Source organism: Melospiza melodia, chromosome 5 (genome assembly GCF_035770615.1).
Source record: "Melospiza melodia melodia isolate bMelMel2 chromosome 5, bMelMel2.pri, whole genome shotgun sequence".
Taxonomy (NCBI): domain Eukaryota; kingdom Metazoa; phylum Chordata; class Aves; order Passeriformes; family Passerellidae; genus Melospiza; species Melospiza melodia.
In genome coordinates, this window is record NC_086198.1 from 80742153 (window position 1) to 80761384 (window position 19232).

The 19232-nt window shown below is 37.8% G+C and overlaps 1 protein-coding gene across 1 annotated transcript in view; it reads right to left on the bottom strand.

The window, feature by feature from the left end:
• Window positions 1-18462, bottom strand: part of CLNK (cytokine dependent hematopoietic cell linker) — a 29452-nt gene extending 10990 nt beyond the window's left edge. Inside the window, exons 1-10 of the mRNA XM_063157644.1 lie at window positions 18423-18462; window positions 15089-15123; window positions 12473-12635; window positions 10700-10776; window positions 10360-10405; window positions 8166-8194; window positions 7813-7832; window positions 6226-6354; window positions 3288-3315; window positions 512-530 (exon numbers count right to left, since the gene is read on the bottom strand). Coding sequence (XP_063013714.1) covers window positions 512-530; window positions 3288-3315; window positions 6226-6354; window positions 7813-7832; window positions 8166-8194; window positions 10360-10405; window positions 10700-10776; window positions 12473-12635; window positions 15089-15123; window positions 18423-18447 — 571 coding nt within the window. The 5' untranslated portion in view covers window positions 18448-18462. The remainder of the gene's footprint in view (window positions 1-511; window positions 531-3287; window positions 3316-6225; window positions 6355-7812; window positions 7833-8165; window positions 8195-10359; window positions 10406-10699; window positions 10777-12472; window positions 12636-15088; window positions 15124-18422) is intronic.
• Window positions 18463-19232: the final 770 nt, after the last annotated feature.

A 19232-nucleotide genomic window follows, 5' to 3' on the forward strand; every position in this document is an offset into this window, starting at 1 on the left:
ACGTGGACACAGTGAGTGGTTTGAGCCCTTTTTTCAAACCTGTATGTACATTTAAAGAATTGACATGTTTTTAAAACATTGGAGGTTTCAAATTTTAAAAGAAAAAAATAGCTTTAAAAGCCTAAAGCTTTTAAAAAACTTTATTCCAAAATTCTCACCCTCAAATAATGGTAGAGCAGCAAGATTATCAGAAGGGTGATGTCCTCTGTGCAGATCTCTTTTGGAGATTTTTTAAGGCACCAACACTCTTATTTTCCCCAAAACCATAAGACATTTGCTTAGGAAAAATGTGTTACCCTGGCTCCCCAAATAGCTGTAGCTAAGGCCAAGTTAAGTTTCCTTTTTTCTGCTGCTTGTCAGCAACTGTTGAGGTTTCTAACTCTCTCCATGCGTAGCAAATGTATATCTGGGGAATGTCTCTTGTTTCAGTTAGAATTTTAATGATATAATATTTTAGCTTTGGAATATAAAGGAAAGACAACAAATTATTATAATAATATTGAATACTGACCTTGCTGTCTTCCAGGTACCTGTATAAAATGATAACATAGTAAATATTTTTCTTTGGATTTGTAACTTGAATTTACCCCAACTACAGATCCAACTATCCACCAGTTTTAAGTCATTTATAGACATTCAATCATTAATAACTGATCACTTTGTCAAAAACCTGGGCTGAATGCTGATCTCAGTCTGCTAGCAACAATGAGAATTATGCTTTTTAGGGGTGTAAGTGAACATGTGGTTTACTGCAAAGATCACCATTTCATGATGGCTACTGTGTATCAATTTAACTTAAAATATGGTTTTCCTTCCTTGATCTTGTATTACATTGAGATTGATTATGGCTGACTGGAGAGACCCAAAGATTAAAATCAGTCACTTCTTTTTAGGCTCCTTAACTGACAGCACAATTATTTTACTGTCATGGCAGATATTTCATTCAAAATCACTGTGTGGAGAGTCTTAATCCAACACATTATGTTAAAATTAAGAATGATAGGTTTCTAAAGATTGGAGTTTGGCTCCTAAACTTTCACTGTATTTCTTTTTTATTTTGATTCACAGATAAAAATAATGGTAATATAAATTATTTTGTTTGTTAATTTGATGCATCTAAGACTATAATGCATAAATATTAAAGGGAAAAAAAAAGTTTTTTTGGTAGGTACTGCATTTTGAACTTTCCTTATAAGTTACTTCCCCAATAATGTTTGCTGATTACTTAGAAATTTTAAGTCTTATTCAGGCTGAACAAGACCTGGGCAGGTCCTAGCCCAAGGACCTGCTTAAAGCAGGGAGAACTGTGAGATGAGACCTGGGACCTCAGAGCTTTAACCAGGTCTTGCAAACCTCTCTGGGAAACCTCTTTCAATACCCTCATAATTATTTTTTCCCCTATTTCTGATTGAAACCTTCATCATTTCAAGACTGTTGCCGCTTGTACTTCCCCTGTGCACTCGGTGGTGCACCACGCTCTGCCTTGGACAAACACCCCTCAGACACCGGCTGGCAGCTGTTGGGCTCCCCCAGGGCTGTCCCTCCAGGCAGGGGCAGCCCAGGCCCACCAGACTCATTTCACAGGCACTGCATGTCCTGGAGACCCTGTGCTGACCCTCTCTGAGCAGTTCTGCAGGTGCTGTCCAGTGAGTGGTGAGTAAAGTAAAAAGGGAATTGTCCCTTCCCTTGTTCTCTTGGCAGTGCCTCTGTTGACACAGCTTGGTATGCTCTTGGCCTTTATCCAGGATACACCATGGGCTTGTGTTCAGCTTTTGGTCCCCAGGTCCTTCTGAGCTGAGCAGAAGGTTTAGTTCATTCTTAGCATTTTGCCTTTGTTCTTTCCAATTTCAAGAGGTCCCTCAGTACCCTTTCCTGCAGCCTGGCTGGGTTGTGCTGAGGGGCAGTCCTTCTCTCAAACCTGCTCTTTGCTGTTTGAAACCCTAACAAGGGCACACTCTCTTCTCCAGGTCACACTGAAACTGTCTAGGCCTTCATATCTATAGGAATGGGAAGTGACCAAAATTAAATTTTATCTTTTCCATTTCACGAGACACACAACATTTCTCCTTAAGATGTAACCAAACTAAGAGTCTTGTTAAGAGCTGAAGTATTTGTGCAGCTGTACAGTGTTCAGCCAGAAATATTAATTACAGATGTAAGATATTTATTTTTCTTGGGAGTGTTTTCGTATTTGGTTTGTAATGAGTCAGTATCCAGGAGAAGAACCTTTCTTTTTTTTTTTTTTAATGGTGTCTTTCTTGCCAATATATCATTTTTTTAAGCAGTAAGTGTTGATTACAATATTGCTATCAAACCATGTTTTTGTCACCATCTTTCAAACTAAATCTTCTAACCAAGAGGAGTGAGGTTTGGGGCAGCATCCCAGTCAGAGCTGTGGGGAAGGAAAACTCAATGGATTTAAAATTTAGACAAGTCTGCAGATTTGTGCTTCAACCTGCTGTAGAAGGAAACAGTTGGGATTAACTACCCTAGATTCTTTTCTTCTGTTCCCTTTAATGAGAGAAAAATAAAACCAATTCAGTAGGAACACATTAGTGCAGGAACTAAAACATTCAGTAAGAAGCACAAAATGCTATAAATGATAACCTCTTTCCAAATTTTACAAACATTCTTTAACACTCTGCATGGTTGTAGGGACTGTATTTCTTAGTAAGTTTTATAGGAAACCACTTGTCATAACTAAACTCCTTTATTGCTAAAAAACCTCTGCTTTACTTCATTGGTCTGAGTAGAAAGTGAGTGGGGAAGGAGAGGCCAAAGGGAGCTGGGGGATAGCAGGCACTGTTAAAACTGGATTTAAAATTTGTCTGTTCTTGTTTCATATTGAAATGGGTCATCTTATATTTCAAGTATTTATATTACATTAATGCTATTAGACTCCTCTATTGACCTTATAATTTCAGTTTTCTGCTTGTAAAAATGTATGTGGATTCTGTTTGTCTGAAGGAGAGTGTCTCCCTCTTCACAGGCATCCCCATCAGGCAGTTACAAGAGATGCTTTATGTGGATAGTTGGACAGGGAGCTTTGCACTGTACCTTTGTTTTTATTTCTGCAAACAAATTCAGAAACTGACCCCATCCATTCAGGAAGTAGCAGTATTCAAATTGCAACACACATTAAAGATGGACACTTTTATGACACAAAGCTAATGTGACTCTTACAGGTTTTTTAACCTGATAGGCTAAAATACTATTACATATACATACATAGCCATGGAATGTGTCTGGATTTTATGGTCCTAATACATACAAAGATGAATACTTACTGTATTTGATTTCCTAACAGAACAATGTCTGGAAAAGAAAGAATAATAAACAAAATATTTAATTATGATAAAAATCACTTTGAGTACATCATCAGTGATGATTATGTCTTGACAAGGGAAGGATTTTGCTATTGCTAGAGAAGTTCAGAGGCTGGTTATTTTTTACATGAATTATTTTCAGGAGAATTATCTTGGACCTCCCTAAAAAAAGAGTAGCATCCACTGAATTCATTATGGTAAAAGACAACTTTGTTAAGGATTTATACTGGAAGGAAGGGAAAAAGAGGAGTATCAACTTCAGCACTTCTCATCTCATGCCAAAAAGTCTTATTACACATGTTAGAGTCAGCTATAAATGGAAGTAAGTTCCTTAAAGACTGAAGAATTTAAAAAGTGAAACATTTACAGAGCTGAAATGGAAAGTGTAGAGGAAAGGAGGTGCAAAACAGGGAAAGATGAGTGGAGAATGTTCCTCATGGCCCTGGTTAAATAGGTGTTAAGGTATTTTTCTGCCTTCTCCTGATATGCCTGATCAACAGAAGTATCCTTTCCTGGGAAGGAAATATTCTCCTTCAAAAAAAAAAATGGATGAGGTATTGAGTCTGACAAATTCTGTTAGATGTTTTGGTTATGATGAAAGCTTATGGCAGCTTTTAGTAGCTTGTATCTCCTAATGAAAGAGGCAGGGTACCAGATTTTACAAGCTATTTAGCAACATAAGGTGTGAATAAGCGTCTAGTAGTTTTTGGAAGGCTCTGAGATTTAGTCCCTGTTTAGCCTGTCTCCTGGACTGAAAAAATATGACAGTGAGATATTTTGCTAAATCAGTCAGAAGACAAAAGGAAGATCTGGTATAGGAAACCCTGGGAGCTATTTTTCAACAGGGACAAGGGCTCTCTTCCTCATGTCTGTGTTGAAAACATCAACCAACATGGAGGCCTGAGGCAAGAAATTTGGAGATTATCAGTACTATTCAAGAAGGCAGGAGAAAGGAGAGGAACTGTTTTGCTTTGGTAGTTGTTTTTGCGTTAGTTTCTTCAATTTGTTAGTGTGGTCTCCAGGGCCATTCCTCAGTGTGTGAAAGCTCATATTCGGGACTCTGGGTGTGTGGTAAAGTTCCATGACATTAAAGATGTGCTTGCAGGGCTGGCCTCCACCTCAAAGGGACATGGCCCTTGCATGGCTTGCTTGCCACAGGCATATCCAAGTTTCAATCACATCAGAGCTTCTAACATACATTCCAGGACCTTGCACTTGCCTATTTTTTTATAAAGCTATTTTTTAGAGTGTATAAATAATGATGTGTTAAATCTTATAAGTCTTCCAATTTTTGTTGGAAAACAAGACTTGCACTCCTAAATCACATATTTGGTGGGACAGCTTTGCTTTCAGTCTAGCAAAGGGCTGTAAGCTTTGGTGCCATTGTCCTTCCCTCTGCAGCTCATGGGTCTGTTTTCTCCTTACAAAGCTGTAACTGGACTGAGGATGGGTGAGAAATATTTTGAGTGAAGTGCTTGTAGGAAATTTGTCAAGTGCCTTCCCCAGATATTGTGTTGTCTTATTCTGTTCCACTTCTGTTTTACTCATGTAATAAAACTCCCTAGTACAACAGCCATGACATGTATTTATATTACAGAATTTGGCTTTATAATAGGACCTTTTAAATCCAAGTGCTCTGCATACTGATATCTGCTGGCAGCATGGATTATAACATTTCTCAAAAAGCTTTCAATCTGTGCTGCCCTACCAAGGGAGGGGATCAGTTGTGGGATTTGGAACTTTGCAGCTCTATGTCAGGTCTTGCATCTGAATATGAAGCTACTTCATATTAATAAAATGTCTTAGCAAACAAGATATTTTGGAACCTAAGCCATGAAAAAATTTAAGCACCATTCAGGAAAAAAATACAACCCAATAACCCATAATTAGAGCTCACTCATTAAATACATACTTTAAGCCAAAGATTATTTTCTTGATTTCTAAGCTTATTTTCCCCCCAAAGGATTTGAAGTGACCTTTGTAAAATGAAGCAAAATTCCATCCTGATGAGCTGAAATTGAAATCATTTAAGGGAGGATGGACAAGATTGACACAGCTTCTGGCTGCTATAGGAGTCATTTGAGCATCATAACCCCTGGATTTGTGTCATTCCTGTTCCCTGCATGTCCAACACTGTCCCCCGTTATGAATGTGAATTTTGGTCACACAGCAGGCACACATCTGCTTGTGTGGCAGGGAGCAGAGTGTGTTCCTGCTCATCTGGCCAGATGTGTGTTGTGTGGAAAAAGCAACCGGACTCCTAGCCTGGCATGAGCATGTGCTGGGTCATACAGCTGGGCACGCGTGTTTGTGCCTCAGGTGGCTCATCCTCACTGCCAGGTCTTTATAAAAAAATAGGCAAGTGCAAGGATGCCCACGGGTGTTGTGTGGCTGAGGAGTGCAAAATGCAAAGGGCAAGAAGTGATTTGTAGCTTGGACTCATTGGTCCCATGGGCTGAAGCCAGACTTCTGCCTACAGATGAGTCATTTCTTTTGCTGCATGTAATGTCTTTGGGATGTGGAGTGAGTTTCTGTATCTCTGGAGCAGTCAGTGTGCTTCCCCAGCACTTGATTCACTAACTGTGCTAAGTAAATAGCATTTTTGTACTTAAAAGTGGTTGCAAGACCTCTAAATAGTATTAAGGAAAAAAATCTTAAACGAAGTGTTCATGAAAATTCTGTCTGCTTTTCTACTCCTTTACCATTATTTTGTAATTTCTTTTTTTTAAAAAAAATGCCTGTGTCACATTACACTAAATACCACTTCTCTCAATTATTCACAGCTGTCTAAAGAATAACTTTCTTAAGCAAAGCAGAGGTATGACAGAAGTAAAATTTTGTGGTTTGAGCAGCGAGAGTGTTTTGATTCTCAGGGAACAAAGTGAGGAATGCACTGTACCTTGTGACTTCTGCTGATATTGGAAAGGTGGGGTCTCGGCTGAGCGTGTTCCTCTTGGGTAAGACCTGGCTGCTTATTCTTGGCTCTGGAGGAAGGGGCTGATACTGCTTTGGCAGCATCTTCAGAGGCCTAGAGAAGTCAAAAAGAGACCTTGAAGAGCTACTAGGGAAAAAAGGAGGTGCAGGGACTGTGTTTTAAGTGCAAGTTCTGGAAGTAAGAGACTGGAATTTTCTGAGAGTATTTCCATGTCTTTGTGCTGAGCCAAGCTCAGATCCAGGAGCTCTTCAGGGCGCTTCAACAGCAAAAGTAATGTTGGATAATATTCTACATTTGCAAGACATTACTGCACTGTGTGTGTGCCACTAAAGAGTGCTCTTGTGTGCCAAGTACAGCTCTGCAGTGTGGATATTTCCAGGTGGGTATGGCTCTGTGTATGGTCCACGGAACACAATCCAGTTTCAGACACAGAGGAAAAAATGTTCTTATCCCAGAAAACTCAAAGGTGCCATGGGCCTGGTGTTTTCTGAGGGATGTGGACATGCCCTGTCTGTGCTCTGAGACCAGGCAGCCACAGCCCAGCTCCAGCTGGAAGCTGCAGCATGGAGAGGTTGGCTGGACAGAACTGGAGGTGCATCCAAAGCGCCTGGCAGAGCTGCCTTCAGTGGTGGGCTCCTGGGGAGGGAGCCTTGTGTGCCTGCACAGTACCTACCCAAATTAAGTCAAGTGAGAGAATTAAGAACCATTCTGGCCACTGTAATACAAACAGAAACAAATTTTTGAAATTTTATAGAATAATAGATTGAGAATGCTCTTGTTCCTGCATTAATACGGTTTTGAATTTGTGAAAAATTACTGCCCTTTTATGCTATTTCATACTTTTTAGAGTCAAATATAAATATGTAATGCTAATAATGTTTTAAAATTCTTTTTATGTTTTAGGGCAGTCAGTGTGGGCATGGAGGAATAAACTTGCCATTCCTAGATGACCTTTTGAAAGGATTTTTTAATTATAGCAGTTATTATTTGAGTTTGACCAAATCAAGAAGTAATTAATTTTTTATTTGTGGGCATATTCCACAAATATATATAGAAAAATATATTTGTGGAATGGGGCTTGATCTGTCTTCTGTGGGAGTAATGGAAATATTCCAGTTGCTTTCCATACATGATTTAGATGTGTAGCAAAAAAAAAGAGGCAAATTGATTTAAGTGAGAATGAAGTCAATATTATCACAGTGAACAGAGCCTAAGGCACGAATTCAATTGGTGGAATATTTTTTTTCCGCAGCAATTTATACCTGGGTTGAACCAGATTCAATATTTCTAGGCTTTTGACTTGTCTGCAGGCACAGCCAGGTTGGTTTTGAAGATGCAGGCCTGAGCTCCTGCTATGAATGCTCAGAGCTCGTGTTTTGTTCTCCCTAATTCCACATCAGAACCTATTAAGTCCAAAGACAGCCAGCAGTGGAAGGATGCTGGCTCACTTCCAGCCACCTCATTACCATGAGCAGCACAGATGGATGTGAGCTTTCATTAGCACTGAGTTCCCCGGGGAGCACAGGTAAGTGATCTCTGATGTGATCTTACCGTGGGGGAGGTGTTGGCTCCTGGAAAAGAGAGGAAACAAAAATCTCTGTAAGCTTTTTCACCCCCACTTCGTTTACCTGAGAGAAATGTGGGGAATTTAGATTAAGTAGGCATGCCTGTGTCAAGAGTCAAAGGGTTTATGTGCTCTACAGCACAAAACATCATTCTGTAACATGGCATTTTAAAATCACTGAGGAGTAAAAGACATCCTCATGCGCATGCAAGTGAGGTAATGTAGACAGAAGTTCTCTTTTCCTTTGCCTAGTGCTAGCAAAATGGCAGCCTGCTTTTAAAAATCTATTAAATGGCAAAATAACCAGTAAAAAATTGAATTGATGAGAGATTCTGCTTACCTGGTATCCATGTAGTTTCATTCTTCCTCCTAAGAATAATTGCAAATAATTCTTAGTAGAGTGCTACCCAATAATTCACAAATGAAGTTGCAGCTTTATTCTGGTATTGTTGTAATTATTATGGGCAGTCCAACCCCATTCCTTGCCTTCCCCTGGCTCTACCTCTAGAACTCTGCTCTTGCTTTCAGAATTAAACATTTGAGGGTGATATTTATTCAGTTATTGTAAATTTAAATATTTTCCAGAGACTTTATATGCATATGTATATATATGCTTATTGAGTTGGGGATGCATTTTTTGTCTGTTTTTATTTTTGTATAGAAATGTATAAAAATACTGAAAACCAATGAAATCAGTTCTATTTTTTCAAATATATCAAAATATGACTTATTATTTAATTAGCATCTTACTACTAAAAAAAAATCTTAATTTTTGCTATATTGAAATTATTTTTCTAAGTTCTACATGCTGAAATCCTAAATAATGCAAGGCACATGCAACAGATCTCGAGCTCTTCTTCAAATAAACCATAACAAATTTTTCTGAATAAAATAATGATACCTTAAATGTTTAACATTTCTAGAAAATACTGTTGAAAAAAGTCTTCTGTGCTATTTATGCCATCTTGTGGCAAGGCCACTTAATAGCACTGGGCATATGAAAAAATGTTTGGATATATTTAAAAACAGTGTAACTATTATGTAAAAATAACAGTGATCTCTATAAGCACTGTTCACTCAAGAAGTACTAAAAATATGTATCAGTTGCATTCTCAAACACCAGAGTTTAATTTACCTTCCTGTACTGGCTTTGGCTCATCTTAACACCAGCACACATCACATGGAGACATGTAAATCCAACCTACTAAATCCTGGTGGAATTCAGAGCTTTAGATAAACTGGCAAACTGTCCTTGCCTACTGATTTCTGCAGATTTTGAAGCTTGCTTACTTGAATTTATCTCAATTCAGCTTTTTTCCAGGCTACATGGGGATTTGCTCACAAGAATCAATCTAACCTTTCATTTTCAACCTATAAAGTGCTTTCTCATCATCTGTAGGAATTACTTCTCTCTACATTTTGCATTACAGTGTGAAATAAGGGGGGGGGGAAGCAAATGCTGTTTTACATTGAGTTATTTTTCTGGCTGGTCAAATTATAATACTTTCTAAAAATCAGCTGTTACAGCAAACACAAAAGGGTCACATTTTCTTGGCTTGGCAATTGCAATTTTTGAACCATATTACCTTGTGTTCAAAGATTTGAAAATGGCAAGATAAAAAATACAATTTCTTTTCAAAGATAATAATATATTTAATCCTTCAGTAGCTCACTTCATGAGGTACTGCTATAGCCAAAGTAAATGAAATGCAAAAAAGTGTATGGAAACCTACTTTTAAAACAATCCTACAATTGTGTGAAATTGTCAATCAGAGGATTTTATATTTGGAGACTTCATGGAGTTCTTGAAGAATAAGATTGCCTTTCTCTGATTTCACCTCAAGAAACAGAACAAAAATTAAAGGTACATTTTTGACTGTAAATTAAAGAATTTTGAAGCAAATTTAGGGTTGAAGGTTAAACAGCACAGAAAAAAAAAAGCTAGGTGATGTACCCCACCATTGGCATATTCTGAGTAGGTCAGAACGTTGTCCAAAAGCCTTTGTAAATAGTCACCCTAGGATGTAAATCCCTAGTGGGAACTGGTAAACTTGGTATTACTGGTTAAAAATGGTTATTAGATTATGTTTTACAGTATATTAATGGAAAAACCCTGAGAAGGATGGGGAGTGAAAAATAATTATGTTATTAGAAGTAAAACCCAGCGGACATCTTGCAGGCTTTTGGTGAAAGAGTTCAGGAGACATTGGCTTCTCCCTGCCCCTTATGTCCTTACAACATAGCAAAAAGGAAAATCTGATTTTAAACTGAAGGGCCTTTTTTCCTCCCCTCATAGGAGCAGACAACTCCTGAAATAAAATAGATCTCCTTCTGTAAATAATTACTTCAGTGTTAGATAGTTGAAAGAGTACTGCAAAATTTGCAGGATGATTATTTTGGAAAACAGCTGCTGTTCTGAAAACCGTGTCCATTCTGTCACCTGTAATCTCTGCCTATGCACAAAAGTTAATTATAGAAGTAGAAATTACTATTTCTGTTCGCAGAAATGGGTGGGATTTTTTTTTTAATTATACCTCTTACATTTGGCACTGTTCTCCCCTCCGGATCAGATGTGTGAATCTGTTAATAAACCAAAAGAAAGGTGTGATGTTAGCCATCATTCCAGAAGCTGTGGCCAGTGGAAAGGGTGCTGCTCCTGGCTGGGATGCCTCTGAGTGTTAGCCCAGCAGCCAAGGAGTGAAAGGAGGAGACAGGGGCATCTGTGCAAAGCGAAACAGGAACAGCTCACAGGAACTGGGGCTGCCTGCTGCACATGAACGTGATGTGGCCAGGACTTTAAATAGACTGCACTTTGGGGGGTATTACAGAAAAGGGGAAATCTGTTTGTGGAAAAATTTTAGTATCTTTGCTTACAGCTGAGTGTTGAGGGGGCTGAGATGGGTTCTCACTCGCTGGGGAAGTGGTACCTGAAGGCCTTAAGCACCGTGTATCTGCAAAAGAGGAAGAAAAATCAAGCCTGAGTAATTCAGTAATATAATGTTTGAAGAAGGAGAGGTTTCAATGTTCAAAATGTGTTTTTCAGGTCAGGTCTCATCATTTATATAGCCTTTTTTTTTTTTTCAGAACTTAACAACCATTATAGCAGCTATATTGAGAACATGAGCGTGATCCTGGTAATAGCTTTATGGTTAATGTCCCCACTGTGGTTATAAATAAAAGCCTTCATAAGCTGGTAAACAGTTAAGGCAGACATTTGACCTTAACTGTGGTTAGATTACTGAATTTGTTTTTCATTTGAACCTTTGCTCTTGGCAATGCTGTCATGATGTTCTGGTTTTGTGAGGGTTGTAGGGGTTTTATTCTCTAGGTAGTATTTCAAGTTTTACTTTAGCTTTTAATAAAAAACTGCATCCCTGGCCATCAAAAAGAAATGCTCAGGTTGTATGCTAACATGTGTTTTTCAGTCATTAATTTTATATCTCAAGGGCACTTGTATTTATCTAAAGATGGCAAAAATTTGACCATTGAATTTTACCCTTTTGAAAAATATTTTCAGTCCTTTCTTCGCTCCTGTATCTTGCCACATTATAGTTACTGGGCATAATACATAGGCAAAAAGTAGCTTTTTGTTTAGTGTGTTTTACCTTAAATCACAAAACAAGAACTATGCTTTTTGGCCAGTTCAGGGCAATCTTACATAAACAACATAAGATGCTGACTGCTAAATGAAGGTTTTTACTACTAACTAAGATAAAAACTGTATTTGGAATTTACTTCAAGTTTCCAAATAAAATGGACAAATTAGTCTTGGAACATAATGTAGAATATCTGTTATTCAGACTGATTGTGGTCCTTTCACACACTGATGAATTTACTCACTTTAAAAGACATCTATTTGTTTAGACATCAAACAAACTCCCACAAAAATGAGTAGAAAAGGTGTTTGCTGAGTTTGATGTGAACTGGAGCAAGCTGTCTGGTTTATGGTTTCCAGTCCTTCTCATCTAGGACTCCCCCCCATTTTCTAAATCTGTTTAAAACCTTTAGAGTGTTTATATTGGATTGGAGCAATGCACAGCTAGGATGACATTTCACTTCCATAAATGGGATTTAAATTGCCTCTGTATGTTTAGGCATTAAATGTGACTTAGAAAATCTTCAGTAAACCAGAAGGTGATTAAAGCAGCTACCTTACAAAGTTAAGAATGCTTGAGAAATACACTCACAGTAATTGCTTATTACTGCTATTTAAAGCATCAGAGAACTCCTTTAGAAAGGATACTACATTATCATCTGGAGGAAAATTTAGTGTGTTCTTTAATATGCCTTCAATCTTAAAGGTTTCCAGGCTTAAATAGCAGTGAGATTTTGTGAAATGGCTGTGGGTCTGATCAGCCAGTTTTTTGCACATTCTGTGTGGAATGGGACAATAGAATTTATCTGGTGAAGGTAATATTAAAATTAAAGAGCAATGTGTAATTATTAATTTAGCATAATCTAATGAAGATCAGGGTAACTCGAATATGAAGAAGCAGACAAAGCTCTTCCCATGTTTCCACCTACCAGTGTTATTTTCCAGTTGAACCATTTAATTAAAAAAAAAAAATCTGGACAGAAAACTCCAGGTCTGTACTGCTCCTCTTCAACTCTAGGTTTTGCTCAGTTTCCCCGGACAGAAAATGTTACCTGCATATTCAGATTCTTGTAGAGGTTTGGCAGGAAGAATTCTCAAAGAGTGAACAGCCTCCAGCACTGAAGAATTTACAGTCTCATACATATTGTCTTCCTCCTCAGATAGCTCAGAGGAAAGCTGGAAGTCACTCTTGCCCTTCATTGTTAAGTATTCACTCTGGAGAGAAGAGGAGAAATACAGATAATACAAATAAATCTAAGTTCAACATTGATTTCAGTGTGGAAATACATGATTGCCATAACCAGACATTTTGGTGCATGGGAAATTTTCTGACAGAAACTGAAAGGTTGGAAAGTGGTTGAGGAAGTGGTTTGAGTGCCTCAATTTTTAATTTAGATTCATGAAGTAGCCATTTGGGAGACAGCTTAAATGTTTCTCTGAATTTTGCCTCTCTGCTCTTGAAAATATAATGAGAGTGTTTAATTTATGATCATTGCAGACATTTGAAACTGTATCTTTTATTATAATATTATCCATGTGGTATTTGTATTGTACTGACTGTTTACATATGTTACTTGCAAGAATATCTTAACTAGCTCATAATAAATGTCACACTTCAAAATAAAAACATTCAGTGTTTTGGGGAATTTGTGCTAACAAATGTGCAGTCCAAGTGATAGTGATAGTGAGTTATGTATTGAAGAGTGGAGTCCATGGAAATATGGTGCTGAGAGTGACTCAGGATGTCTCTGGATGTGTCTTTACACTTGTGTAGGTTTGTTCAAGGTTGTGTTATGGAGTGCTGCTGCATCCTTCATCTTCACTGTTCACTCACTGAAACACAACTGCTGCCTTCCTTCAGCACAGAGCCAATGCTGCTGCTGAGGAATCTCAACTGAGGGTACCCCATGCCTCTACAAGTCACATTTTGTTACCAACAGCGTAGGTCCATCCATGCACTTGGGTCTTCTTTGATGTTTCTTCTATTCTCAAATTTATTTGATTCTCAAATTTATTCCCTGATGTTTGTTTTATTCTCATTAATAATGGAGAATCAATATCTTCCTAATGTACCTTCTACCCTTCAGTTAACTTCCCTTTCAGCTCATGCTTTTTCTCTTGAGTGCTAGAATTGAAGCCAATTTGTTTTACTCTCCAAGGACACGAAATAAATTGATTACTATCCACCTTTATTTCAAATTTTATTATACTAATGCCTATAATTATATACTTTTTTATTATCCTCACTAAGCAAATATACTTTAAATCTTTCCTGGACTGTCAACCAACTTAAAAGACTTTGAATCTCATATCCCCAGTGTTACTTTCCTGTGAGCACACTCTATGTTGTAAACATCTTTGTTACAACATGAGGCAGACCTTCCAGAAGTGTTCTTTACAGTACATTGCAGGGTGAGGTTTGTCTTTATCACAGTACACAAAAATGTCCCCAACACCCTGGACAGACCCTGCAGGTACCTGGGTTTTCAGATTCTTCTCTGCACCACTCTTTCCAGTTCAATATCAATATTGTCAGCTAGGCTGAGAGTGGCTATTTTTTCAATCAGTTGTGCAAGCACTTTCATCTAGATGAAATCATTTTCATCTAGACCAGGCATGTACTTGTGAGAATGTCTTCTGGGAAATTTCAGAGGCCTAATAAAAAGCAATATATATAATATTTACTGTTTTCTTTCTCATTATTGTAGTCGTATTTCTGCTGGAAAGGAAATTACTTTTAGTTTGAGGAATTGATGAGATGTTCTTCATGTCACACTGACAATTCTTTACATAATCAGACCTATTATTTCCAAAATATGCTTTCAGATTGACTTTGTTTAATAATCTTTCCAGGTCCAAATAAATCCTCAGCATTTGCTTTCTTTCTTGGAAGAAATTGTGGTTACCACTGTTCTTTTCCATAATTTTAGAAACTCGGGACTCTGGAGAATTCCCAAAGAGAATAAATTAATATCTCAGAAATTTCTTAAATAATTCTTTAAGTGTCTTAGCATAAGTAAATAATTTCCTGACCATTCTGTCCTAATTCTGCTCTGTGCTGTTTTTGCATTCTATTCGGAATTAATGCCATAGAGCATCTGATTGTTATTAATCATTCTGTGAAATCTGAAGATAAGTATTGATTGCATCAAACTTCTTTAGTCATCCTTTGTTTGTCCAACTTCCTTATGAAAACACAGAAATTACAGTGCTTTATTTTCATATTTTTGTGATTTAAAAGGTATTTTCAGTCTTTTCTTATGTGCCTGAACTGAAACTCAAACCCAGATTTCAAATACAAATGGAAAGATATTGAAATGTCCTCTGTTTGCTTTTCACCTTTCATTTGTATTGCTTACATATTTAATCTTGAGATTTATGACTTACATCCTTGTTCAGCCTGACTCCTGTTATTTTTACCTGATCTTATGATAAAGGTGTATTTTAGATTCAGCCCATAAATGGAGAATTGGTGAGTCACTTCACCAGTCTAGATTCCACTAAAAAAAGGTAAAAGTTCTCATCTATAATTTACAATTCTTATGCCTTATTTTGCATTAAAAACCAGTGATGATTGCATTTTTTGTTAGTATTATAGCCAAGATGATATTAACATATATCAGGAAGTGAAAAAAAGTAAAATTTTAGGACAAACATGTGGTACTTACAGAATTAAAGGTGTTAGCAGGAATAGTTCTCTTTTCTGTATAAAATGGAGAAAAGCTGTCAGCAGGTCCCATTCTGTTGTAAATTATAACAGTAGCTAGTAACTTATATAAAGGAATAAAGTCTGCCAACTGCAGTTTTTAGAGTATTAATTTACAATATTTTAGAGATATGGAGAAAAGGACATGAAGCAGGTCCACCCAGGGGCTTGTGGACCTGTACAATGCATGAGGAAGTAGCTGCGTGGAAATGGGATTCACAATCATGAGCACATCTAAGCCCGCCCCCCCAAAAACCCCCAAAAAAGGATGTGCTTGAACTCCTGTCTCTCTCCTGAGTTTTGCTTCTTGGTGCAGAACTTTGAGATCTCTGGGACCCCTGGTCTGGAAATCCCTCTGTGAATAGAAACGTGTTTTGTTCTCTTCGTAGCAGAAGAAAATCCCAAATCTGGGAACGCTCCAGCTCTCAGGCTACAAACTGTTCTCAGTGGTGTTTGTCTGCCCATGAAGCTGTCCCAAGGTACAACCAGGAGAGCACGAGCTACAGGGCCAAAGAGCTGCTCAACAAAGACTCCCAACTTCTGCACTTCACCTGATTTACACATTTAACCCAGTGACTCTTTAATGCAAAACAGCCATGAGTATGACCTTGCCCAGTATGTGCTCTCATTCTGGACTGTTTCAATCCTTAGCCTGCCTGTAACCTCACAAATCTTGAATCTCTGGCTACATAATGACCTGATTTCAAAAGCAGAGCATGAAAGTCTTTCTATCACGATCAACCAATAACAAATAATTACCGCGTGTTGTAATGCTTAGGAAAAAAGGGATAATTGTGCACTGAAACACTTTTATGCTAAGGAGAGAGTTAAAATCAGAATTACTTCTTGTCCAGGGGTTGTACCCCATAGCTGAAGGGTATTAAGGACAGCCAGCATCCCACAACCCTCCCTTACAGCTGTGTTTTTGAAGAAGCAAGTTTCTGCCTAAACACCCTTTTTGCATTTGTCACTCTGGTCCTGTGAGCCTGGTACTGCATATTTTTGTGTACCCCAGCAGATGGCATTGAATGCTCATTTATAGGCAGTACTTTAATCTCTGCTTGCAGGATCATTTCTGGGTGACGGGGAAGGAGACTTATTCATGCAAGCTACTTGTCTGATTTTCTGTTCAGTTATACTGGTGCTAATCAGATGTAAACCCAGTTAAAGGTGATACCAGTATAATAATAAAAAGGCAGTGTCTTAATTTGTAGCCTTTGTACTTCTGTTCATAAAACAAGCGTGGCTGATTTATCCTCAACAATAAAAAATGAGTTACAGTGATAAACATCAATGCTATTGCCCATGCATTTCATGGCTTAATGCTAAAAAGGGACTGTTCAACACAAGCCTGTGGGGTGATGTATTGCTATCCAATATCAGTTTACAATTTGATGTCCAGGTCAGTTTATCATCTCTTCTGTTCTGCATGAATCACTGGAGATGGGATGACCTCCATCCGCCTTCTTTCTTCTTAAGCCTGCTTTGCACTGGGTCAGTGAAGGGAGCAGCCCTGGTGCTGCTTTTCCATGGGTCTGCCCTCTACATAAGGTAACTGCCCAAAGATTTGCTGTGTGCTAGCTGAGGAGTGCAAACCAGTGACAAACCACTCTTCCTGTTATTTAAGAATATAATTTTCATAATGAAGATGGTAGCTGCAATCAGCTGGACGTTCTGGCATAATTTTTTTCACTGCAAGCTAAATATTTAAAGCTGGCACAGGCTAGAGTCTCCTCAAGTTATAGGGGACTCATGTTTTTATCCAGTCTGGAAATTTTTCATTGCTTTGCTGCTTTGCCTGGGAAATTGATAAATAGAGACTATCACTTATAATAATAGTAAGATGTTATATTTCTGAGGCATACATGTGGGTGTGTTTCTGCCAGTTGACAGAGAATGCCTGAAGTCAAAGGACAAAATGTAAAAAAATTATCTTCCCTTTAATTTGCAATGTAATAAAACAGTGTGTGCATTTTGTGGGAACATTAACGTTTCATGGTAACCTAAAAAAGTTTTGTTTAAAAGGGTGGCAGGTTAGGAATAAAACAAAAATCCAACATCAAAAATATGACCCTTTAAGTGGGAAAGCAGAAGGTAAATCTGTTCCCATTGGCTTCTCTGAATCTATGAGTGCACAGTTTTTTTTAGTCCCTGTGGTGTTTCAGTCAGTGACAGAAAGGGATAAAGAATTGTGGGCTGTGATTTAATAAACTCTGTGATCCTGCAAGGGTGTATCCTAACCACTTCAGTAGAAAAAACCGTGAAGCTGGAAATGCTGCAAGGAAGAGCTGTGTAGATGTTTTCAGAGTGACTTTTTTTACTGTCTTGCCCAAAATTATGATGCAAAGCCTTGTCCTGCTCAGGTATGCAGGCATCTTCCTAAAGCATAAAGAGGGGCTAGACAAACAAGCCTCTTGAATAATACAGGTTTAATTGGAGTACCAAGTAAAAGATTAGGCAGGTTTCACTTCAGAGACATGAAAAAGGCGTGTGAATAAATACCAGTTATGGTGGGCATTTGGGCTAAGGCCAGCTATCCACAACAATAAAAGATTTACAGTTAGATGATTGATTGCTGGGTTTTATTTTTCCAAGAACTCCTTTTTCCAGCCATAAACCTAAATCTTCTATATTGTATGGATATTGAATGCATTTAAGCAACCTAGCACTATAAAGATATGGTACATCAAATAAATTTATCCGGCTAGCTGTGCTAACTTTTTAGTTAGATAATATTATATGCTTTGCATTAAATGTTTCAGCTCAGCTACAGTTGTGAACTGCAGTATCATTTACAAAGAATTTAAGTAAATGAAGTGATTTGCTTTTGAAATTAATGTAGTTTAAACACATGCTTGCTACTGACGATAATCTGTCATGGAAACAGGTTTAGAGATCCTATGTCATTGTCTTGTTGTTTTGGAACAGCAAACAGCAAAATGAGGAGAGACCTTCAAAGGTAGCAGCAGAGGGAAAAGAGAAAGTTCCCTCAGTTTCTTTCTAGAAGCCAAGCTAATGTTTTCAGTCTGCATCAAGAGAATAACTTATTCCTAGTTTTTTGCAGTGTATACCATCATGAAGCCAAACATTTTTTGGTGCACAGTGGAAGCAAACATGTTTTAGTTGTCTGCATTAGTGGGTATTCCCTTAGTGGATATCCATTACTTTTCATTTTTTCTACCAATTCATTTTAATTTTTATGATATTAAAATGTTCAGATCTATCACAGACTTTTACTGGCTCTGAGTAAGAAACAGGCTACAGTACTTCCTTTTTCAGCAGTGAACGAATTTTACCTTTCCGATGTCTATTTGGATTCATTACTTCATGTATGTTTGGCCAAGATCTAAATACAGAAAAACAGAAAAAAAAATCCCCTTAAATACTAGAAATTTCCATTGTTCTATGAAACTTCTAAAGAATCCAGTTTAAATTAATGAGTGAAAGTTGCAAGGATAAAGAGTGCATTTGAGAAATGATTTTGCAGATTTGGAAATTCAACAATCTTGGGTCAAACCTTACATTTTATGTTCACTTACAGCTCCAAGTTTGTTGCAGAGAGATCTACTCATTTTGCAAACATTCATTGTAGATATAAATATTGTAACAGCCTTATTGATGCTTTACATATTCTGTGTATTATTGGAGGGATGAATTTCCTTAGGGAGATAGGAGCTAAAACTCTCTTTCCATGTGCAGCTGTGCCACTCCACATGGCTCCCTTCCCATTCTGCCAAATAAGTATAACACTTTCCCTAGACCTGATGTGGTATTCTTGCATCCTCTTATTCCTCTGCTATGGAGAATATATGAGATATACTGGGTGTGGAAGAACCACATAAGCCCTACTCTGGTGCTGGTTCTCTCACCATGACCCTCTTTACCCACTGGACTGTAGCTAGACTGCCCCTAGAATTTACCCAGACTGTAGCTCTGTATCAGCCTTCCCAGCAATATTTGTGGATCACTGCAGTAGCAGTACTTAGTATTCAGAAGCAACATCAAAAGCTATTTTGCAACGAAGATTTGGCCAGGGATCGCATTAAGACTGCATTAATGCACACTCATTTTAGCTATAGCTAAGCATCCACCCTTGGAATTGCCTA